Here is a 19,358-nt window from a genome sequence, read left to right on the forward strand (position 1 = left end):
TGTTATGTGCCGTTGAGTCAGACCCGACTCATAGCGACCCCTCCTTGGGTTTCCGAGGCAGTATCACTACGGAAGTAGATTGCCCCATCTTCCTTAGAGATACCACCTTGGAAACCCAAGGAGGGGTCACTATGAGTCAGATCCTACTCGACGGCAATGAGTCTGTTTTTTTTAGTAGCAACAGACAGTCTCAGACAGCTTGTACCATGCCTCAGTTTTAACACTAGTAGGCCAATTAGAAATTTTAAAATTCTCTGAGTGCTCAGATTTTGACCTCCTTCTTCTTGAACTGCAGTTAGCTGGAGTTTCTAAGATTTGGGTTAGTATAAGTTGGACAGGGGTTAACTAGGAAAGTCTGACCCTCTCAGCCATGGTTGCAGTGGGGAGTAGAAAATTCATTCTCAGCCTGTGGAAGCCCTGCTCAACAGGCTTTTTTTTTTTTTTTTTTGTGATGATGGAAACATTTTATATCTGCACTGCTCAGTATAGTAGCTAACCACATGTGACTACTGAGCACTTGAAATCAGTTAGTACCAATATAAATCAAAACAAATTGTTGTTGAGTCATTGTGATGCTGTTTGTTTGGAGCAGAATTGTCTCCATGGAGTTTGCAATGGTTGATTTTTTTGAATTTCCAACCTTTCAGTTAGCAACCAAGCTTGCTAACCATTTGCACCATCAAGGGACTCAGTGGGAGTACAGATTTAACTTAAAATTCTATTTACATAATTTAAATTTAAATAGCCACATACAGGGAGTGGCTACCTTGTCAGACAATGCAGGTCTGGAGGACAGTGGAGGGACCTGAGTAGCATAGGTTTGGCTGCCATTGTTGGAGAGGTTCCTTGGACTCAAGAAATATCTGGTGATCAGGGCAAAATATAAGGAATAGAATGATAATAATCATTATAGCTAATAATTACTCAAGCCTTTCAACAATGCTTTTCCCTATTAATGTCCAGTTTGGGCCAGGCACTTGCTCTCTATTTTTTCTTTTCGTCTCTGTCTTATAGATGGTGAAACTAAGGCCTAAGGAACATAAGTGATTTGCCCAAGTTCACTCAGTTAGTATATGGTGGTGCTAGGATTTGAACTCCAGAGCCACAGCTCTTAAGCATATATCCTCTGCATTTTGCCGGTCAGTCTGTGGAGACACAAGTTACCCTGGGAGCTCCGGTGTGGCTGGCTGCAGTGTGATCAAGGAGATGGGCTACCCACAAGCATGATAATGGCAGTGACTGCTCAAGCCAATGGAGCTCAGCATTCCCTGAATATTCCTGGAATCCTACAGAATAGTCGATCATCTGGAAGACTGCTCAAGCACTAAATAGGCAAATAGACTGTCCAGAGATTGCAGGCAATAGAATGACTGAGAGAGTAAAGAGACAGCTAGGTGAGCTGGCTTAAAACAAGGAGTTTCTTCTTCATGGAATTATTAGACAAAGATAGATGCTCACCAGATCCTGGAACAGGGATGCACTCCAGGTTTCTTGAAGGTCTAGGACAGTGGTTGATAACCCTAGTGTAAAACATTTAAAAAAGCCTCACCCCAGTACAAACAGGGCTTTGAACTGGTTCTTTCTGGTTCAACTTCCTGCTGAGAATTTCTACCCTAGATATACAGAATCAGAATCTACATTTTTAACAAGATCCCCAAGTGTTTCTTATGTATACATGAGAATGTATATGTATACATATGAATCACCCAGGGAAATCTATAAGCCAAGTGCTTAACAACTGCACCACCAGGGCTCCTTAAGGAACATAAGAATATGCTTTTATCATACACAAGTATTAATGGCATCAAGAGGACTTCACATAAGTTGCAGAAAGCAAAGGTAAAATAGGTTGTAATTAACAAAAAATAATGAAAGATTTTTATATTGGAGGATCCTGACTTTTGAGGTCATTGTCACAGAGAGTGAGCAAAACATTTCTTGGTGATACTACCAGAGATAGTGTCACATGGAGGGACCATGGTTCTGATGCTGCAAGAAAGTCTGACAATAACATCATCATGAAGTAACTTATTAAGAAATCTCTGTATTCTGAAAACTGGCTACATAAATTTTCTAATTTTTCAATGTACTCACTTTTTGTAGATAGTTTACTCTTCCAATAGCACCAACTTTTCTTGTATAATTCACAAATCCAATGTTTCCTTCAGTGGCAGCATAGAACTCGTAAATATGAATGTCCCCAAATCTCCTGATGAATTCTCTCCAAACATCTCCTCGTAAGCCGTTTCCAATTGCCAATCTCACTTTATGATCTCGATCATTTGGTTTCTGTGGTTGGAGAAGGAGATCATATTGCATATATGAATCTGTACTTATATACTAATAATTGCTCTTATATTTTTCATATTTATGTTGGTTACAAATTGGCCTTAGTGCATGCCTTTTTTGCTACCCACACACATATTCAACCCCAACCCCTGCCCCACACATACACAGCGTGTGCAGTGACAACTACTGCTCTGATTTAATATCTGAAAAGCTTGAATTTTCCCATTTTGATTTTTGAGCAACAAGATGAGACAACTGGATAGAACTATGTGATGTCAACATTTAATCCATATCCAATCTAAAGTTAGACTAATGTGTTAATAGTTTTCTTGATGGGCTGGTGAATCTCAGTGAACTTCCAGAAAGAAGAGGCCAGGAGGAAAGACCTACTACAATCTATTGCCAGTAGGATTCTGGACAGCATCTTTCGTACTGAAACAACTGTTTTCACTTGACAACTGTGATAGTTAAGGTTGTATGTCAGCATAGCAGGGCCATGATTCCAAGTGGTTTAGCAGTTATGATGTAGTTATCCCCATGATGAGATCTGACATAATGTAATCACTTTCTTGAAAAGATCTGCTATGAGCAGTCAATCAGTCAAAGGAGAGTTTCCTTAGGGGTGTGACCTGTTTCCAGTATATATGGAAAAGCTTTGGGAAAGGTCTCTGGCTTTCTGCTGCGTCTGGGTCATAATCATCTCCAGTTCCTGGACCTGAACAAGTGGCCTGCCATATTGTCTGCCAATCTTGGCATTGTTGCCTTCTCAGCCTGTGAACCAACAATCTACCATTTTACTTGCTAATCTTGGGTTTGTTAGCCCTTGCAGCTCTCTGGGTCAGGAGAAGCCTCCAGTTTGAAGTTTGACTCACAGACTTGGGACTTGCCAGCTTCTACAAATTGTTGGCAAAGAATGCGGAAAATATCATGGACTGCCAGAGGAATGAACAAATCTGTCCTGGAAGAAGTGCAGCTGGAATGCTCATTGGAAGTGAGAATTACTTTGGCCATGCTGTCAGAGGGAACCATTCCTTGGAGAAGAATATAATGCTTGGTGAAGTAGAGGGTCAGTGAAGAAGGAGAAGACCTTCAATGAGATGAAGTGACACAGTGGCTACAATGATGGGCTCAAGCACAGCAAGGATTGTGAGGATGGCACAGGATCAAGCAGTATTTCATTCTGTTGTACACTAGGTTGCTGTGAGTTGAAGCCAACTCAATGGCACCGAACAACAAAAAGCCTCTACAACTGTGTGAGCCATTTCCTTGAGATAAATTTCTCTCTCTCGACATATATATAAGCTTCACTGGTTTGCTTTTCTAGAAAACCCAGCCTAAGACAACAACAATGAAGAAAACTGGGAACATAGTCCAATGAGAGAGAGAATCATTTTCCACAATCATTAAAGAGCAATAGTGTTGGGACCTAGAGGGATCAGAGGACTTGTTCATCACCTCTTTAAAAGATGGACTCAGAGCTCACGAGATAAGTCAAAGGCTGAATTTCCATAATAAAATTGTCCCAAGGGAATGGGAAGGGGAAAAGAGGGCAGAAGCAGGCTCCAAGTTGCCTCAGGTGCCCCAAGAGGAATATACTATGCTTTAAATAAAAATCACAATAGAAAAGTTGTTTTGAGTGTAAGGACTGAAAGGAGAGCTTGTGTCAGCAATGAAGGTGAGGCTAGGACCAGGTTGCTTTTCATTCAACCATAATCAAGTATGTAATAATCAATACCTACAAGTAATCTAGAATTAATGATATTTTATGCTAATAAGGCAATTTATATCCTCAGGGAGATCATAGAGACAAATAAAACACACTGCCATTGAGCTGATTTCAACTCATAATGATCCTATAGAACAGAGTAGAACTGCTCCATGGGTTTTCCAAGGCTATAAATCTTTTATTTTTTTTTAAATTGTACTTTGGGTGCAAATTTACAGAGTAGAATTTGTTTTACATTCAACAGTTGATGTAAATTTTGTTTCACTCACCGATTACCATCCCCAACCCTTACCCACTCTCCTCTTCTCCCTTCTCCGTGACACCCCTCTCCCTGTGCCCTTCTTAGTTAGGCACTCCTGTCTGTCCAGCTTTCCCTCCATGTGAATGCTGCCCCTCTACTGCCCCATGGCTGATTGCTCCAAGGAGTGTATCTCTATAGAGTAGGTGTGTACATAGCCCTGGGTTGGGTGTTCTGCATGTAAATCTTACTACTGTTGGGCTGAGAGCCATACCTTGGGAGTGAGTCTTATCCCAGGCCTGAAGTGTACCCCAGGGCCATAGTCTTGGGGGTCCCACCAGACTTCATCTGACCAGTAATTCTAGTCATTATTGTGTTTTTGAATTTTGTTCCACATTTTTCCTCCCACTCCATCCAGGATCTCTAGTTTTGATCCCTTCCCAAATGGTTGACATTGGTAGACAGGCACCATCTAGTTCTTCTGGTCTCAAGGTCCATCATATCCTAGGGCTGATTGTTTCCAAATGTCCTTGGTTTTCTTCACTCTTCTTTGCTTCAGATGAGAGGAGACCATTAAGGGCTGTAGATCTTCATGTAAGTAGACTGCCTGGCCTTTTTCCTATAGAGTGGTTTGTGGGTTTGAACTGCTGACCTTTTGGTTAGCAGCCCAATGCTTTAACGACTGTGCTACCAGAACACCTGGCAGATAGATAAGTACAATTTTAGCTCACAAATTCTATTACTCTGTGACTTTCATTCTAGCAGAAAACAGAATGGAATGGGTAAAGGTGCTAGATACCTAGGACTACAGTCCCAAACCAAATGCTAATTTTGTCATCAAAATTAACTTCTTTGATCAACAGTGTTATGGATTAAATTTAGCCTCTTCAAATATGTGTTGGAATCCTAACCCGTACATCTATGGATGTAATGTTATGTAATGAAATGACCTTCCATAATGCAATGTAATATAATCATTCAATCAGTTGAGGTCATATCAGTGTAGGGTGGATCCTAACCCTAATCGCTTATGAAATATATAAAGAGCAACATAGATAGAGAGATATACACACACACGTATATGCCAGAGTAGTCTAGTTCTTCACATCTTCATCTGTTGTTAATTGCAGTTGAGTCAATTCTGACTCATGGTACTCCCATGTGTGCAGGGTAGAAATGCTCCATACGATTTTCAATGCTATGACCTATTGGAAGCAGATCACCAGGCCTGTGTACTGAGGTGCTTCTAGGCATGTTCAAACTGCCAACCTTAAGACTAGTAGTTGAGTGCTTAATCATTCGCGCTACTCTGGGAGTTTCCATATACACATAGATGGGAAAATACAGATGCCATGTGAGGACTGCCAAGGAACCAAGGAATGTCTGGGCCTACCAACAAAGAGGGAATTGACATGGCTGAGATCCTGATTTTGGACTTTCAGCCTCCAGAACTCTGAGAAAATAAATTTCTGTTCTTTAAAGTCACCCACTTTTGAGCATTTGTTACAGCAGCATGAGGGAACCAAGGCAAACAGCAATTTGCTTACAAAAGTAAACGTTGTAGAGAGCATTTTCTACATTATTTCCTATACTATGAAATCACTGTGAAGAAATTTTAGAATGAGTTCCTTTTTGGACAGAATTGTTCAAAGAGAGGGGCCAGCAGTTTTCAGATAAGGGGAAGGCACTTAAATATTGCAACTGAAAAACAAAACAAAATTAATTTGGAATTAGTTTCCATGTGGGAGGAACTATGGGTCAGGGACACAAAAGAGATATGTGTTTCATTTGTAAGTAGCTCTTTGGTCATCACTTAGTGAAGCTCTTTCTGGAATCCTAACTGGAGAGGTGGACAGATACTGGTCACTGCTGAATACTGGGCCCCCTAAGGCATCTCTCTGAGGAGGAAATGTGTAAAAAGAGACCTAGTAGTTCTTAACCAGGGTGTTCAAGAGGGTCACCTAAGAAACTTTTTGATCATAAATGAGTCCTGTTGTTTGTTATTGCTAGTTGACATTGAGTTGATTCCAAATCATGGTGAGCCCATGTGGGATGGAGCAGAACTGCTCCACTGGGTTTTCAAGGCTGTGGCCTTTTGTAAGCAGATCACTAGCCTGTCTTCTGAGATGCCTCTGCGTGGGTTCAAATCACCAACTTTTCGGCTAGTTGTCAAGAGCTTAACTGGCATGAATTCTAGAGATTCCAACTGAGTGGTAGTCTATTCTCTTAACTAGCTCCCTAGGTCCACAGATCCCTGAATCTATTCCCTTTTATAACTACCAAGTGCCTGCCAGCAGGGTGATCATATGTCCAGTTTGCCAGAATCAGACCTGGTTTATACCTGTTTTCTGGTGTGATTATTAATAACACTTTTTTCACTCTCAAAAGTGTCTCCATTTGGTTAATGAATTATAGGGTGACCCTGTCCATAAGACGTTATACTCTTCACCAAAACCTGTCAGCTTTTCAGAGACCACTTGTACCACCCATACTCCCGAATCTCTCACTACCACTCCAAGAACAAGATATCACAAATATCTGAGAAAAACTTATTATCATTTAAAAGAAACACCTGACCTGAAGGTTTATCTGCTTGCAGGCCTACATGAGTAGGTCCAAACTAGCATTCTAATGTGCAAATAAACCCATATTCTACATGCAGCCCAGGACTAACCCTTCTCCCATTTTCTTACTTAGTTCATTTGCTCGTCTAGTGAGTGCTGAACATCTTTCTCCTACAAGACTGTACACTCCTCTGAGCCGCAATACATCTCTATATCATCCACAGTGCCTGGACCTGTGCTCTGCATCTAGTATAATCCCTGCAATAAAAGAAATAAGCTTCACCAGGAAATCCTCAACGGTTAATGGCTGAGGCACCTGCAGGGCAGGACTTTAAGCGCAGGTGGCTGCAGAAGACCTGGGTGTGCAGGAAGCTGGCTGGCCTTACAGGTGCAACGGTCACCTGTGGGCAGCAGGTAGCTGGGCCCATAATCACAATAGCCTGGGCTCAGTTTTCATCACACAAGTGAGGAATCTTATTACATTAGCAGAAGGGATTAAGGATCTAGGTTAGAAATGTTTGTGGAAACAAACTAGAAGATCCTGGAGCCTTCTTAGATGTCTGGTTCTCACCTAAGCTTTCGTTCCTCAGGGGCTGAGGGTACTACTTGGTTTTTCCTTTCCCAGAGGAGAAACAGTCCCCTGTGCACCATCCCCCTCCCCATCTCTAAAGCCACTCTTCAAATGGAAATGTTTTTTAGGTCAAAGGCCACTTGCTAGTTTTCTCTAACAAGGATCAAAACTCTTGTTCACTTAGAGCTAAGGTGTCCCATAGACACACACCTGGGGGACTGAAATCCACACTGAGATTTAAAGACTGATGAAGGGAGAGGGGTCAGGGTGTCCCAGGGGAATGCAGAGCACCAGGTAATTAGAGTAAGCAGAAAACTTTTACTGACAGAATGTGTCAGGGATTTGGCCTGTATTATCTCACTTAAGTTTCAAAAGAATTCTACCAAAATGTGATAGGGAATACAGTTTTTGTCTCCTATTACAACTGAGGACATGGAGTCTTGGAAAGCTTAAAATAATTTGCCCAAGATCACATAACTGGCAAAATAGTGGCTCTAAGATTCAAATACAGATCTGTCATTTCAGACAGCACTTTTTTTCTTAATTAAATAACTGTCATATGTGTAGTTTAAGAATCAAAAAGTCCTTTCAAGAGTCAGTTATTTTCTTCTTTGAATTTTTTGCTGAAACCATGTGTTTTCAGTAATGGAAGGCATTTTGAATGAAAAGAAAAAATTTTGCAGTTATATGGATGTTAATACAATTAGTGAGACACATATGTCCCAATGGATTTCTGGTGCCAGTGGGATGAGGACTGTTTCTTCAGATTCAGTTATGGAGTTCCCCACCAGATGGCAACACACACTAAAAGTGGGGTGGGAGCTTCCCACTAAACCCCACGTGCAGAAAATGTAGGTGGGGGCATGACCCAACGGTCATGAAAGGGTTAAACGATGAATGCTATTGATGCCACTTATCTGTCCATATCCCTTGCCACAGCTTATCACCCAAGGACTCATACTTTTAGCTCGTGGAGTGTTTCTACTTATCTGAACTCCATATTTCTAAATTAAATGCTTATACTGCTGTCTCTGGAGTTATCAATTTTAGATATCACTTATTAATTTCTTATTGTGCTAGATAAAGATTAAGCTTTCTTTCTCTCCCCATCTTTCAATATTATAATTTTTGGTTAAATCAATATTTAGCACTCACATCCTTTTGCCCTTGATGTACCACTGATGAGCCAAGTAATATGCTATGAATTAACTCCCAAACACATTTTTGGTTTCCCTGGAACCAAAATTACTTTCACATTTATCTTTTGCAGTCTAAAATTTACCAGACATGCAATCAAGACATACTGATAATTACTGGTGGTTGGAATGTGAAAGTCAGAAACAAGAAGCATCAGTAGTTGGGAAATATGGCTTTGGTGAAAGAAATGACGTCAGAGACTATATGATAGAATTTTTGCGAGACCAACGACTTATTCATTACAAATACCTTTTTTCATAAATGGCAACTATATATTTGGACCTAGCCAGATGGAATGCACAAGAATCAAATCAACTACATACATTGGTGGAAAGAGGCAATGGAGAAGCTAAAAACATCAATCAAAATAAGGCCGGAAGCTGACTATGGAACAGACCATCAATCGCTCATATGCAAGTTCAAATTGAAGCTGAGGAAATCAAAACAAGTCCATGAGAGCCAAAATATAACCTTGTTGATATCTCGCCTGAATTTAGAGAGCATCTGAGGAATATGTTTGATGCATTGAACACCAATGACTGAAGACCAGACCAGTTGTGGGATGACATCAGGAATATCATTAAAAAGAACAGGAAAGGAAGAAAAAAGACAAAATTGATGTTAGAATAGACTCTGAAACTTGCTCTGGAATGGAGAGTAGCAAAAGGAAATGGAAGAAATCATGAAATAAAAGAGCTGAACAGAAGATTTCAAAGTGCAGCTCAAGAAGACAAAGTAAAGTATTATAATGAAATGTGCAAAGACCTGGAATTAGAAAACGAATAGGGAAGAACAGGTTTGGCATTTCTCAAGCTGAAAGAAGTGAAGAAAAAAAATTCAAGGCTCCAGTTGCAATATTGAAGGATTCTATGGGAAAATTATTGATGCACGAAGCATTAAAAGAAGACGGAAGGAATACACAGTCACTGTCCCAAAAAGAATTGGTCAATGTTCAACCCCTTTAGGAGGCAGCATATGATCAAGAACCAATGGTACTGAAGGAAGAAGTCCAAGCCACACTGAAAGAATTGGTGAGAAACAAAGCTCCAGGAATTGACGGAATACCCACTGAAATATTTTGACAAACAGATTCAGATGCTCACTAAAGATGTTGACTCACTTATGCCAAGAAATTTGGAAGGCAGCTACCTACTCAACCAACTGGATGAAGTTAATATTTGTATCCATTCCAAAGAAAGGCGATCCAACAAAATGTGAACGTTATCAAACAATATCATTAATATCACACACAAGCAAAATCCTGCTGAAGATAATTAAAAAATGGTTGCAGCAGTATATTGATAGGGAACTGCCAGAAACCCAAGCCAGATTCAGAAGGTGGCATGGAATGAAGGATATCATTGCTGATGTCAGATGAATCTTGGCTGAAAGCAAAGAATAAAAGAAAGATGTTTACTTGTATTTAGTGACTATGCAAAGACATTTGACTGTGGATCATAACAAGTTATGGATACATTGCAAAGAATGGGACTTCCAGAGCACTTAATTGTGCTCACAAGGAACCTGTACATAGACCAAGAGACAGATGTTTGAACAGAACAAGGGGATACTTCATGGCTTAAAGTCAGGAAGGGAGTATGTCAGGGTTGTATCCTTTCACCATACTTATTCAATATGTATGCTAAGCAAATAATCCCAGAAGCTCAACTGTATGAAGAAGAATATAGCATCAGCATTAGAGGAAGTCTCATTAATAACCTGCAATATGCAGATGACACAACCTTGCTGCTGAAAGTGAAGATGACTTGAAGCACTTTCTGATGAAGATCACAACCTTCAGTATGGATTATACCTTAACATAAAGAAAACAAAAGTCCTCACAAATGGACTAATAAGCAACATCACAATAAATGGAGAGGATATTGATGTCATCAGTGATTTCATTTCACTTGGATCCACAAGCAAGCTCAGCAGTCAAGAAATCAGATGATGTATTACACTGGGCAAATATGCTGCAAAAGACTTCTTTAAGAGCCCTCTGAACCCTTCTTCTCCCTCCAATGTACCCCTGCCAATGCAGCCAAGGGATCTTCTGGAAAAGCTATTTCTCACTTCACTCTTCCTCATAAAGCACCTTTAGTGGTACTTTGGCACTTTCATATTTAAGTCTCAGCATAGGAAAGCCCTTGCCACCTGGCCTCAGCAAGCCAAACAGTCTCACCTCCTGTTTGCAGTTCCCAACACATATTCCCAAAGTCCTCCATTCCAGTACTTGGCACAAGCTGTTCCAGCTAACCATAGCCCTTCTTTCCCTGGAAAACTTCTCTATTCCCTTCAAAAGTGATCTTCTCTGGCAAACCTTCCTTGATCCTGCCCTCCTCCCCTTGTTCCTCTGCCCTGCTCTGTCCTGGCACCAATAGCTCAAATAGGTCACTCTCCACTCTGTGCTGCTATGTACCCTTCCCTTCTCTTTTCTATCTGCATGAAGGTCATATGAAGATAGATATTTTAAGATGGAAGGGACCACAGAGATTATCTAATTTTGCAAGGATTGCAGACAACTCTAGGGAGGTAATTTGAGTCTATTCAGCTGTTTAAACGTTCTGAGTTATCTTATTTCCTCTTCTAAATATCATATGGCTTCTGTGTGGGTTCTCTGGAACTCTCTTCTGATCTTTCTTTCTTCTTTCTCTTCCTCTCACCTAGATCATATTCCCAACAAGCATCATAAAGCTTCCTTTAGACCCCTTGCTGTAGCTATCATCCCTAACGGGAATAGAGAAAAAAACAAACAAACAAACAAACAAACAAAAAAAAACAAGTAGCTTGAGCAATATCTTGTTTCAGTAACTAATTCTTTCTTAAATGACACTGCTTTACTAGGCAGCCACACAAATAGAATGGGAGTTGTCAACTGTACACTGCACAAAATGAGTGGCTGAACTGAGCATAGCCTGCACGGGTAGCCAAATTGGGACTTTGTACACATTTGGGTGCAAGGTGGGAGGAGGAGTTCATGGATGGGTGCAGAGTGGTTGCTGCAAGGACTGGGCAGGTGCTGGGAGTGCAGTTGCCCATGGTGGTCCTGGCTGCTGCTGCCTTGTTGAATTTTTTTCACATTAGTATTCCATCTGGCCTTCAAGCAGTTGCTTCCTGGTCATGCGCAGCTGTTGTCACCACTGCCACCTGGAGCCAGGAGCCTGTGAGTGCCCCTGGGCCTGGGTAGCACCAGTAGTGCTCATGTCAGGAGTGCAGGAGCCATAGCAGGCACCGATCCGCCCTGGGAGTAAAAAGCTGCATGGCTGCTGGGCAGGTGAATGAAGCCAGGGGAGGCAGAGGAGGAGGGACTGTGGAGGTTGAGATGCACCCTGGAACCCTGCTGCTCATTCATTCTGGAGGTTTAGGGGTTTTAAAACCATTAGAGGGAAAGAATAAACAAAAGGAGAGCTGCTTTCCCTTTAAAACAAACAAACAAAAAACACCTTATGTTGCCCAGATGGACATTAAGCATTGCATAGCTGTATTTTGATTTCAAAAGTTCTTTTTCCTAACCCACTAACCTAAAATTACCTGACCCAAAATTGATGTTGCCTGTAATTTTGCTGTCCTGTTTTGCTTCACTGCAAATTACCATGGACTCTGCAGCATGGTTAAACTCCCCCCCTGCCCCAGCTTAAAGTGACTGGTTAATAACAAACCCATTACCTTGTGATTTAATGAAAAGGACTGTGGGCTTCCTTTTTTAATTTCAAGAGGTCTCATGACTACAAACAGGTAAACAGTCACAATTTCAGGAGTTATTTTCTAATACTAACTCAATAACCATTAATTACTTCATTGCCATAAAAACTTGTATCCATTGAGCAAAAATAATTGAAGTCTCTATGAAATCTCCATTCTCTGGAAGTTTTTCCTCTTGCAGGAGGAGAATAATACCTCAATTTGCAAACTGTTTATTAAATCATAGAGCAATCAAATATTGTGTTATTCTTCTGAATTAATACAAGATTTTATTTTAACACCATAAAATATTCTGAAGATGTAAAACCTTGAACTTGTCTTTGTTTTCCAGAATCCTTCTGAGACAACATTAAGAAAAAGGGAAAAGGTAGAAGTGTGTGTGTGTGTGTGCGTGTGTGTGTGTGTGTGTGTGAGAGAGAGAGAGAGAGAGAGAGAGAATGAGCCTGAAGAGAGCTACATACAAACATGTTTGTTTTCCTCAAGTCCAAAGGTAGCTCCCATTAGAACTAACAGACACAACACACATTTCCCAGGAGACTTCTGACAAAGGGGTGCCTTTAAGGTAGAGAAGAAAAGCCAAACAGATGGGCCCCATATGGACTTCTGAGTTCTAATAGTGAGGCAGGCAATCTTGAGGGCCAGGTGGAATACTAACGTGAAGAAAATTCAATAAGAACATCAACAGGAATTGCTGTGGAAAAGGTTCTAACCCAGCTCACAGCTAATTATGACCCTTGATCATGAAATCTGTGGAGAATGCAAAAAAAAAAAAAAAAAAAAAAAAAAAAAATCAGAATAACATATGCCAAGTACAAACATTACCTCCCTCAACTTAATTACACATTTTTTCAGGGGCAAGAATTTAGAGGTTCATTCATTCAGCAAAATTTGTTGAGTACCTGTGATATGCAAGATATGGATATCAGGGCCAGGGATGCATCAGTGAGCAAAGCCCCTGCTCAAATGGAGCTTTCATTTAACTGTGGGAGACAGACAATATATATAGATAGATCTACACTATGTCAGGAGTGATAAGTGCTATGAAAAGCAGTACCAATATGGACAATGAGGGGTGGGGTGATGCATTTGATAATTAGTAGGAGGAGCCTCTCTGATGAGAAGACATCTGGACATTGACTGAATGAGGTGAGAGTGAACCATGTAGTTAGATAACTGGGGAAGAATATATTTTACTTCTTTTGATGCCACACAGCAGCTGATACTGTAAGTTGAAAAAAATTAAAAAAAAAAACAAAAACCCAAAACAAGTTACTATGGAGTTGCTTCCAACTCATGGCATCCCCATGTGTGTCAGAGTAGAACTGTGTTCTATAGGGTTTTCAATGACTGGTTGTTCAGAAGTAGATGGCCAGCCCTTTCTTCTGAGATGCTTTGGGGTAGAAACAAACTCTAAGCTTTTGGTTAGCAGCTAAGTGCTTAACTGCGCCACATAGGGTTGCCCAAGTTGAACATAACTGGTGCTTATAAGCACCAGGGTATCAATTTAGAGATCTTTTGAGTTTGTTTTCTTACCTAGATTGAATGGATTAAACCAATGAATATCTGGTGAATTTACTACATTATCTAGTCCTGTGGTTCTCAAGTGGGGGAAATTCTGCCTGCAGAGACATTTGGCAACATCTGTAGATATTTTCATTGTCACAACTGTGTAGGAGTACTACTAGTTACTCATGTGTAGAGGCCACAGATGCTGCTAAATGTCCTACAATGCATAGGACAAGCCTATACAGCCAAGAATTAACAGACCTAAAATGTCAGCAGTGCCAGGGTTGAGAACCTTGATCTACTCCCAAAGCAGGTCATCAGATCTCTAAGGAGGAGCTCTTATGAACAATCCCATCAAAATATTTGGATGTCTGCAAACAAAGTTGACCCAAAGGCCCTGGAGTTACCTTGGGGTATCTGTCCCAAACTTAGTGAAGGACTCAGTTGGTTGGTTTCAAGATATTAATTAAATAGCATTAAGTGAAAATTTACTCAATGCCTTTGTATAAGAGAGAGAAAGAAGATAAGATATGGTCCCTGTCCTCAAAGATTTTATAGCCCAGGGAGGATGCGAGACATGAAGCCAAACACCTGCAAGGGGACAAGAGAGATATAAATAAATTGATGTAGGGGAAAGGAGTAATGATTGTTTTTGGAGGGACCCAAGTAGATTTAAAGTATGAGGTATCATTTCAGTAGAACTTTGACAGGCTTTTAATAGGCAGAGAAGAAAGTGGAGGATACGCTAGGTAAAAGGAAAGATGTGAACACAGGTAAAGGGGCAGAGACTAATAACAAGCACCAGCTATTAAATCATCTCTATAAGGTACGTGTGATGCCAAGCACTTTAGCATGAAAAACAATTTCAAGAATTAAACCACACACACACACACACACACACACACAGAAAAACAATTTCAGTCTATGGGGTCTTAAAAGCTTTCAAGTGACCATCCAAGATGCAACTGTTGGTCTCCTCTTGCCTGGAACAACGAAAAGTGAAGAAAATCAAAGTCATTTGGAAACAATTAGTCCAAAGACATGATGGACCATGAGGACCTCAGCCTTCATGACCCCAAGACCAGAAGAACTAGATGGTGCCCGGCTACCAATGCCAACCACTCAGAAAGGGATCAAAATCGGAGATCTTGGTTAGAGTGGGAGGAAAAATGTGGAACAAAATTCAAAAACACAAAAATGACCAGAATTTCTGATTGGAAAGAGACTGGTAGAACTCTTGAGACTATGGCCCTAGGTTACCTTTGGGCCTGTAAATGGACCCATATCCATGGATTGGCTCTCAGCTCAACAGTAGAAAGACTTACATGCAGAAGACCTACCCAGGGAGATGCACCCACCTACTCTAGGGAGATGCACCCCTTAGATCAATCAACCATGAGACATCAGAGGGGTAGCATTCACACAGGGGAAAGCTGGACAGACAGGAATGCACACATTAGAAGAGAGGGGCAGTCACAGTAAGGAGAGATTTTTATGGTTGGGGATTCTAATCGGGACATGAAATCAAATGTGCATGAACTGTTGAATGTGAAACAAATCTACTTAGTAAATGTGCACTTTCAGTACAATTAAAAAAAGAAACAGAAAAACAATTTCAGTCTAAATTGAAAACTGATACATATGAATCAACTGAAGCCCAGCATAACCAAAAGTGGCTTGGATTCCCATCTTACCCATTTCAACAAGATACTGAAACATGGGGAGAGTTACCTGGGGTGAGTTGCATAAATACCGAAGCAGTTCACCAATATACTGAATGACAGTGACATTGTATTTTCTACAATCATCCCAAAATTGGCTGGCTGAAAATTTGGTCCGTAAAGCAAGAGTAGCACCTACAAACAGGGAAGGCATAGGAATTCTCAATAAAGTAATGCTACAAAAATCCCCCCAACTATATTTAATTTGCCAGCTGTGAAAGGTGGAAATTAAAAAATAAATTATATGCACAAACAAGTAGTGAGTACCTACTATACGCAGCACAAAAATGGAATAAGACATCATTTTGTCCTATAGGAGCTTCTAATCTAATTGAGGGAAGATACATACAAAAATCATTCTACTACAAGGCAGCATGTAGTAAAAGGTCCAGATGAGGCCCTGAGGGAGAGATGTGCGTGTAGATTAATTCTGCTTGGAGAAAGAACTAAGACATTCTGGAAGAGGGAAGTCTTGAGTTAACTCTTGAGAAATAAATATGGAGAGATATATAGGAAAACAGCTAAATTTTGTATTACTTCCCCTTATTAGCAGATATGACTGTATGAATACAGCAGACGGGCCTCCAATTCTTTCATTTTTCTCTTTTGCTTAGCCATACCTGATCATCTGGCCTATCTACCTATGTATTGGCCTGTAGATTAATGTTTGTTATTATTGATAATGTAGCATTGTATATGTAAATTGCTTACCTTTGCTGTCTATACCTCTTGTGCATTTCTCTGTCTTCCTTTTCCTTAGTGTTACTGTGCTGGTCACTTACTTTGGTATATTGCCTTTCCCTTCACCCAAATCAATTCTTGTCTCTTATCTATCTAGCAATTTTCCCTCCTCTTCCCTCCCATCCATGATAACCAACAGAGTTTCCTTCCGCATGTATACCTTTCCTTGACTTTCTACAATACTAGACTCACATAGTAATTGTCATTCTGTGACTGACTTATTTCACTCAACATAATGTCCTCCAAGTTCATCCTTGTTATGAGGTGTTTTCGTGGATTCTTCATTATTCTTTAGTATAGGCCTCTGATCCTTGTTGAAAGAAAATGCTTACCTTTCAGGATACATCCATGTAATCCTATCATAAGCGCAGCACTGTGGTATAAGGGCAGAGTGGTATAGATGATATCATCTTCCTTAATCCCACTTGCTACAGCAAGGCCGGTTCCATACCATATGCGGTGATGATTGATCACTGCTGCTTTTGGGAGACCTTTGCAAAGATACAACAGAAGTCATGAATGAGCCAAAACTGGCCATTCACAGACATGTAGTCTGGGACAGAGAGCTGGCTGAGAAAGATTCATCATCCTGTGTTTAGACAATTTTACAGTGGAGCTTCACGATCAATAAAACCAGGAGTCAGCAATTATTTTCTGGAAAAGACCAGATAGTAAATGCTTTAGGCTTTGTAACCACTCAATTCTGCTGTTGTAACATGAAAGCAGTTACATAAACAAATGAGCACTGCTGTCTTCCAATAAAACTTTATTTACAAAAACAGGTGGAGGACTGTATTTGGCCCATAGCCCATAGTTAACTGACTTGTGAGTTAGATAGTTATTACAGAAGTAATCTAAAGTGAAAGGAAGCAAAGGGGATGAATAACTGTTGAATTTCTGCTCTGAATTTTAGCACTTTGCAAGGTATTTTCAAATATTTCATTTAATCCTCATAACAACTTTTATGAGATAAGTAGAATTATATTCTCCAATCCACAGATGAAAAGACTAAGAGATTAAATAACTTGGTATCACCAGTCACACAGCTGCAATCAGCTGTTTTTTTCCCTCTCTCACCAGGCTCCCAGTGTTTTGAAGGATTGTTGTTGTTAGGCACCATTGAGTCGTTTCTGACTTACAGCAACCCTATACACAGCAGAACGAAACACTGCCCAGTCCTGTGCCAGCCTCATGATCCTTGCTATAACTGAGCCCATCGTTGCAGCCACTGTGTCAATCCATCTCATTGAGGGCTTTCCCCTTTTTGTTGACCCTCCACTTTACCAAGCATATCATTCTCCACAGAATGGTCCCTTCTGACAACATGACCAAAGTAGGTGAGATGAAGTCTGGCCATTCTCACTTCCAAGGAGCATTCCGGCTGCACTTTTTCAGGACAGATTTGTTAGCCCTTTTAGCAGACCACGATACTCTTAGCATTCTTTGCAACACACAACTCAAAAACATCAACTCTTCTTTGGTCTTCCTTACTCATTGTCCAGCTCTCACATGCATAAGAGGCAAATGAAAATATCATGGCTTGGGTTAGGCGCACCTTAGTCTTCAAGGAGACATCTTTGCTCTTCAGCACTTTAAAGAGGTCTTTTGCAGCAGGATTGCCCAGTGCAATATGTTGCCTGATGTCTTGACTGCTACTTCCATGGGTGTTGATTGTAGAACCAAGTAATATGAAGTCCTTGACAACTTCAATCTTTTCCCCATCCATTGCAAAGCTGTTTATTGGACCTGTTGTGAGATTTTTGTTTTCTTTATATTGAGGTGTAATCCATACTATAGACTGTAGTCCTTAATCTTTGAGGGATTAGGATAGCATAACAGCAGTGAAGATGAGAAGAAAACGACAGATTGAAGGGACATTTTGAAGAGAGAGAGAAAAAATTGGATTTAGGGATTGACTTGGTAGGAAGGGATGAATGAAGATGGAAGAACAAAAAAATGACTCTAAACCTGAGGCTGTAGTCCCTGGGAAACTTATTGACAGACATGGGGAGCCTGGGAGGATGTGACGGATTAGGGGTTAGATCATGAGTTTGATTTTGTTCATACTGAATTTGACTGAACGTTCAGAGATGCCAAGGTCTTGAGGGAAACAGTGGGGAACAGAAGGAAGACTGTCCTGGGTGGAACTGTGGTAAGGTTGGGGAGTTGAGATAGAGGCTTGCATAAGGAATACAGGGCCTGGAAGGGAAGGTCTTGACTATCAGACAGAGGAGCTTGGTCTTAGCCCAAAAAGTGTCAGAGGGTAATTGTAGGCTCTCAAAACCCGACTTCAGGGTTGATGAGTTTAAATTCAGGTAATACATTCAAATTTATTGAAAAGAAAATATCCCACCTGTAACTGTTTGAAATGATAGAATGGAGAGCTAAATGTTTGCAGATATTTAAGAGTAAGATTGGAAACATCAAAGGCTTTTAGACTTGAGATGAGTTGTCTTGAATCAAGTCTCTCAGTTCTTGGGGGCAATGGTCAGACTCCTTTGTGTTCTAATTTGGTGGAAAAGTTTGAGAGATACATTTACAAAGTCCTCCCCTTCAATCCATTAACTTTTTCTAGGTAGCAAGACTGGGCAATCTACTTCTGTAAAGATTTACTGCCTCGGAAACCCTATAGGGGTCACTATGAGTCAGAATTAACTCGATGGCAGTTTTTTTTTTTTTTTTTTTCCAGGTAATATACACATGCAGCTCAAAAACATGAACATATATATAAAAGCTACATAGGGGAAGTCTCACTCCTGCTCCCATCCATCCAATCACATTCCTTGGTAACTCCTTTAATCCGTCTATATCTTCTAGAGTGTGTGTGTGTGTGTGTGTGTGTGTATATATGTGTATATATATATATATATATATATATATATATACATATATATATATAAAACCAAACTCACTGCCATTTGAGTCGGACCCGACTCATAGAGACCCCTCCTTGGGTTGCCAAGGCAGTATCACTACAGAAGTAGATTGCCCAACCTTCCTTCCGAGGAGTAGCTGGTGGGTTTGAACCCCCAGCCTTCTGGTTAGCAGTCAAGTGCCTTAGGCACTATGCTACCAGAGCTCATATATATATATACATATATAT

General features: G+C 40.5%; 1 protein-coding gene across 1 annotated transcript in view; it reads right to left on the minus strand.

Annotated features, from left to right (window-relative positions):
• Window positions 1-19,358, minus strand: part of SLC27A2 (solute carrier family 27 member 2) — a 68,954-nt gene that overhangs the window by 22,156 nt on the left and 27,440 nt on the right. The window contains exons 3-5 of the mRNA XM_007935191.2: window positions 16,588-16,746; window positions 15,525-15,649; window positions 2,095-2,289 (exon numbers count right to left, since the gene is read on the minus strand). Of these exons, the coding sequence (XP_007933382.1) occupies window positions 2,095-2,289; window positions 15,525-15,649; window positions 16,588-16,746 (479 nt within the window). The remainder of the gene's footprint in view (window positions 1-2,094; window positions 2,290-15,524; window positions 15,650-16,587; window positions 16,747-19,358) is intronic.

Source organism: Orycteropus afer, unplaced genomic scaffold (genome assembly GCF_000298275.1).
Source record: "Orycteropus afer afer isolate SDZICR_OR568_19922 unplaced genomic scaffold, OryAfe1.0 scaffold00026, whole genome shotgun sequence".
Lineage (NCBI taxonomy): Eukaryota > Metazoa > Chordata > Mammalia > Tubulidentata > Orycteropodidae > Orycteropus > Orycteropus afer.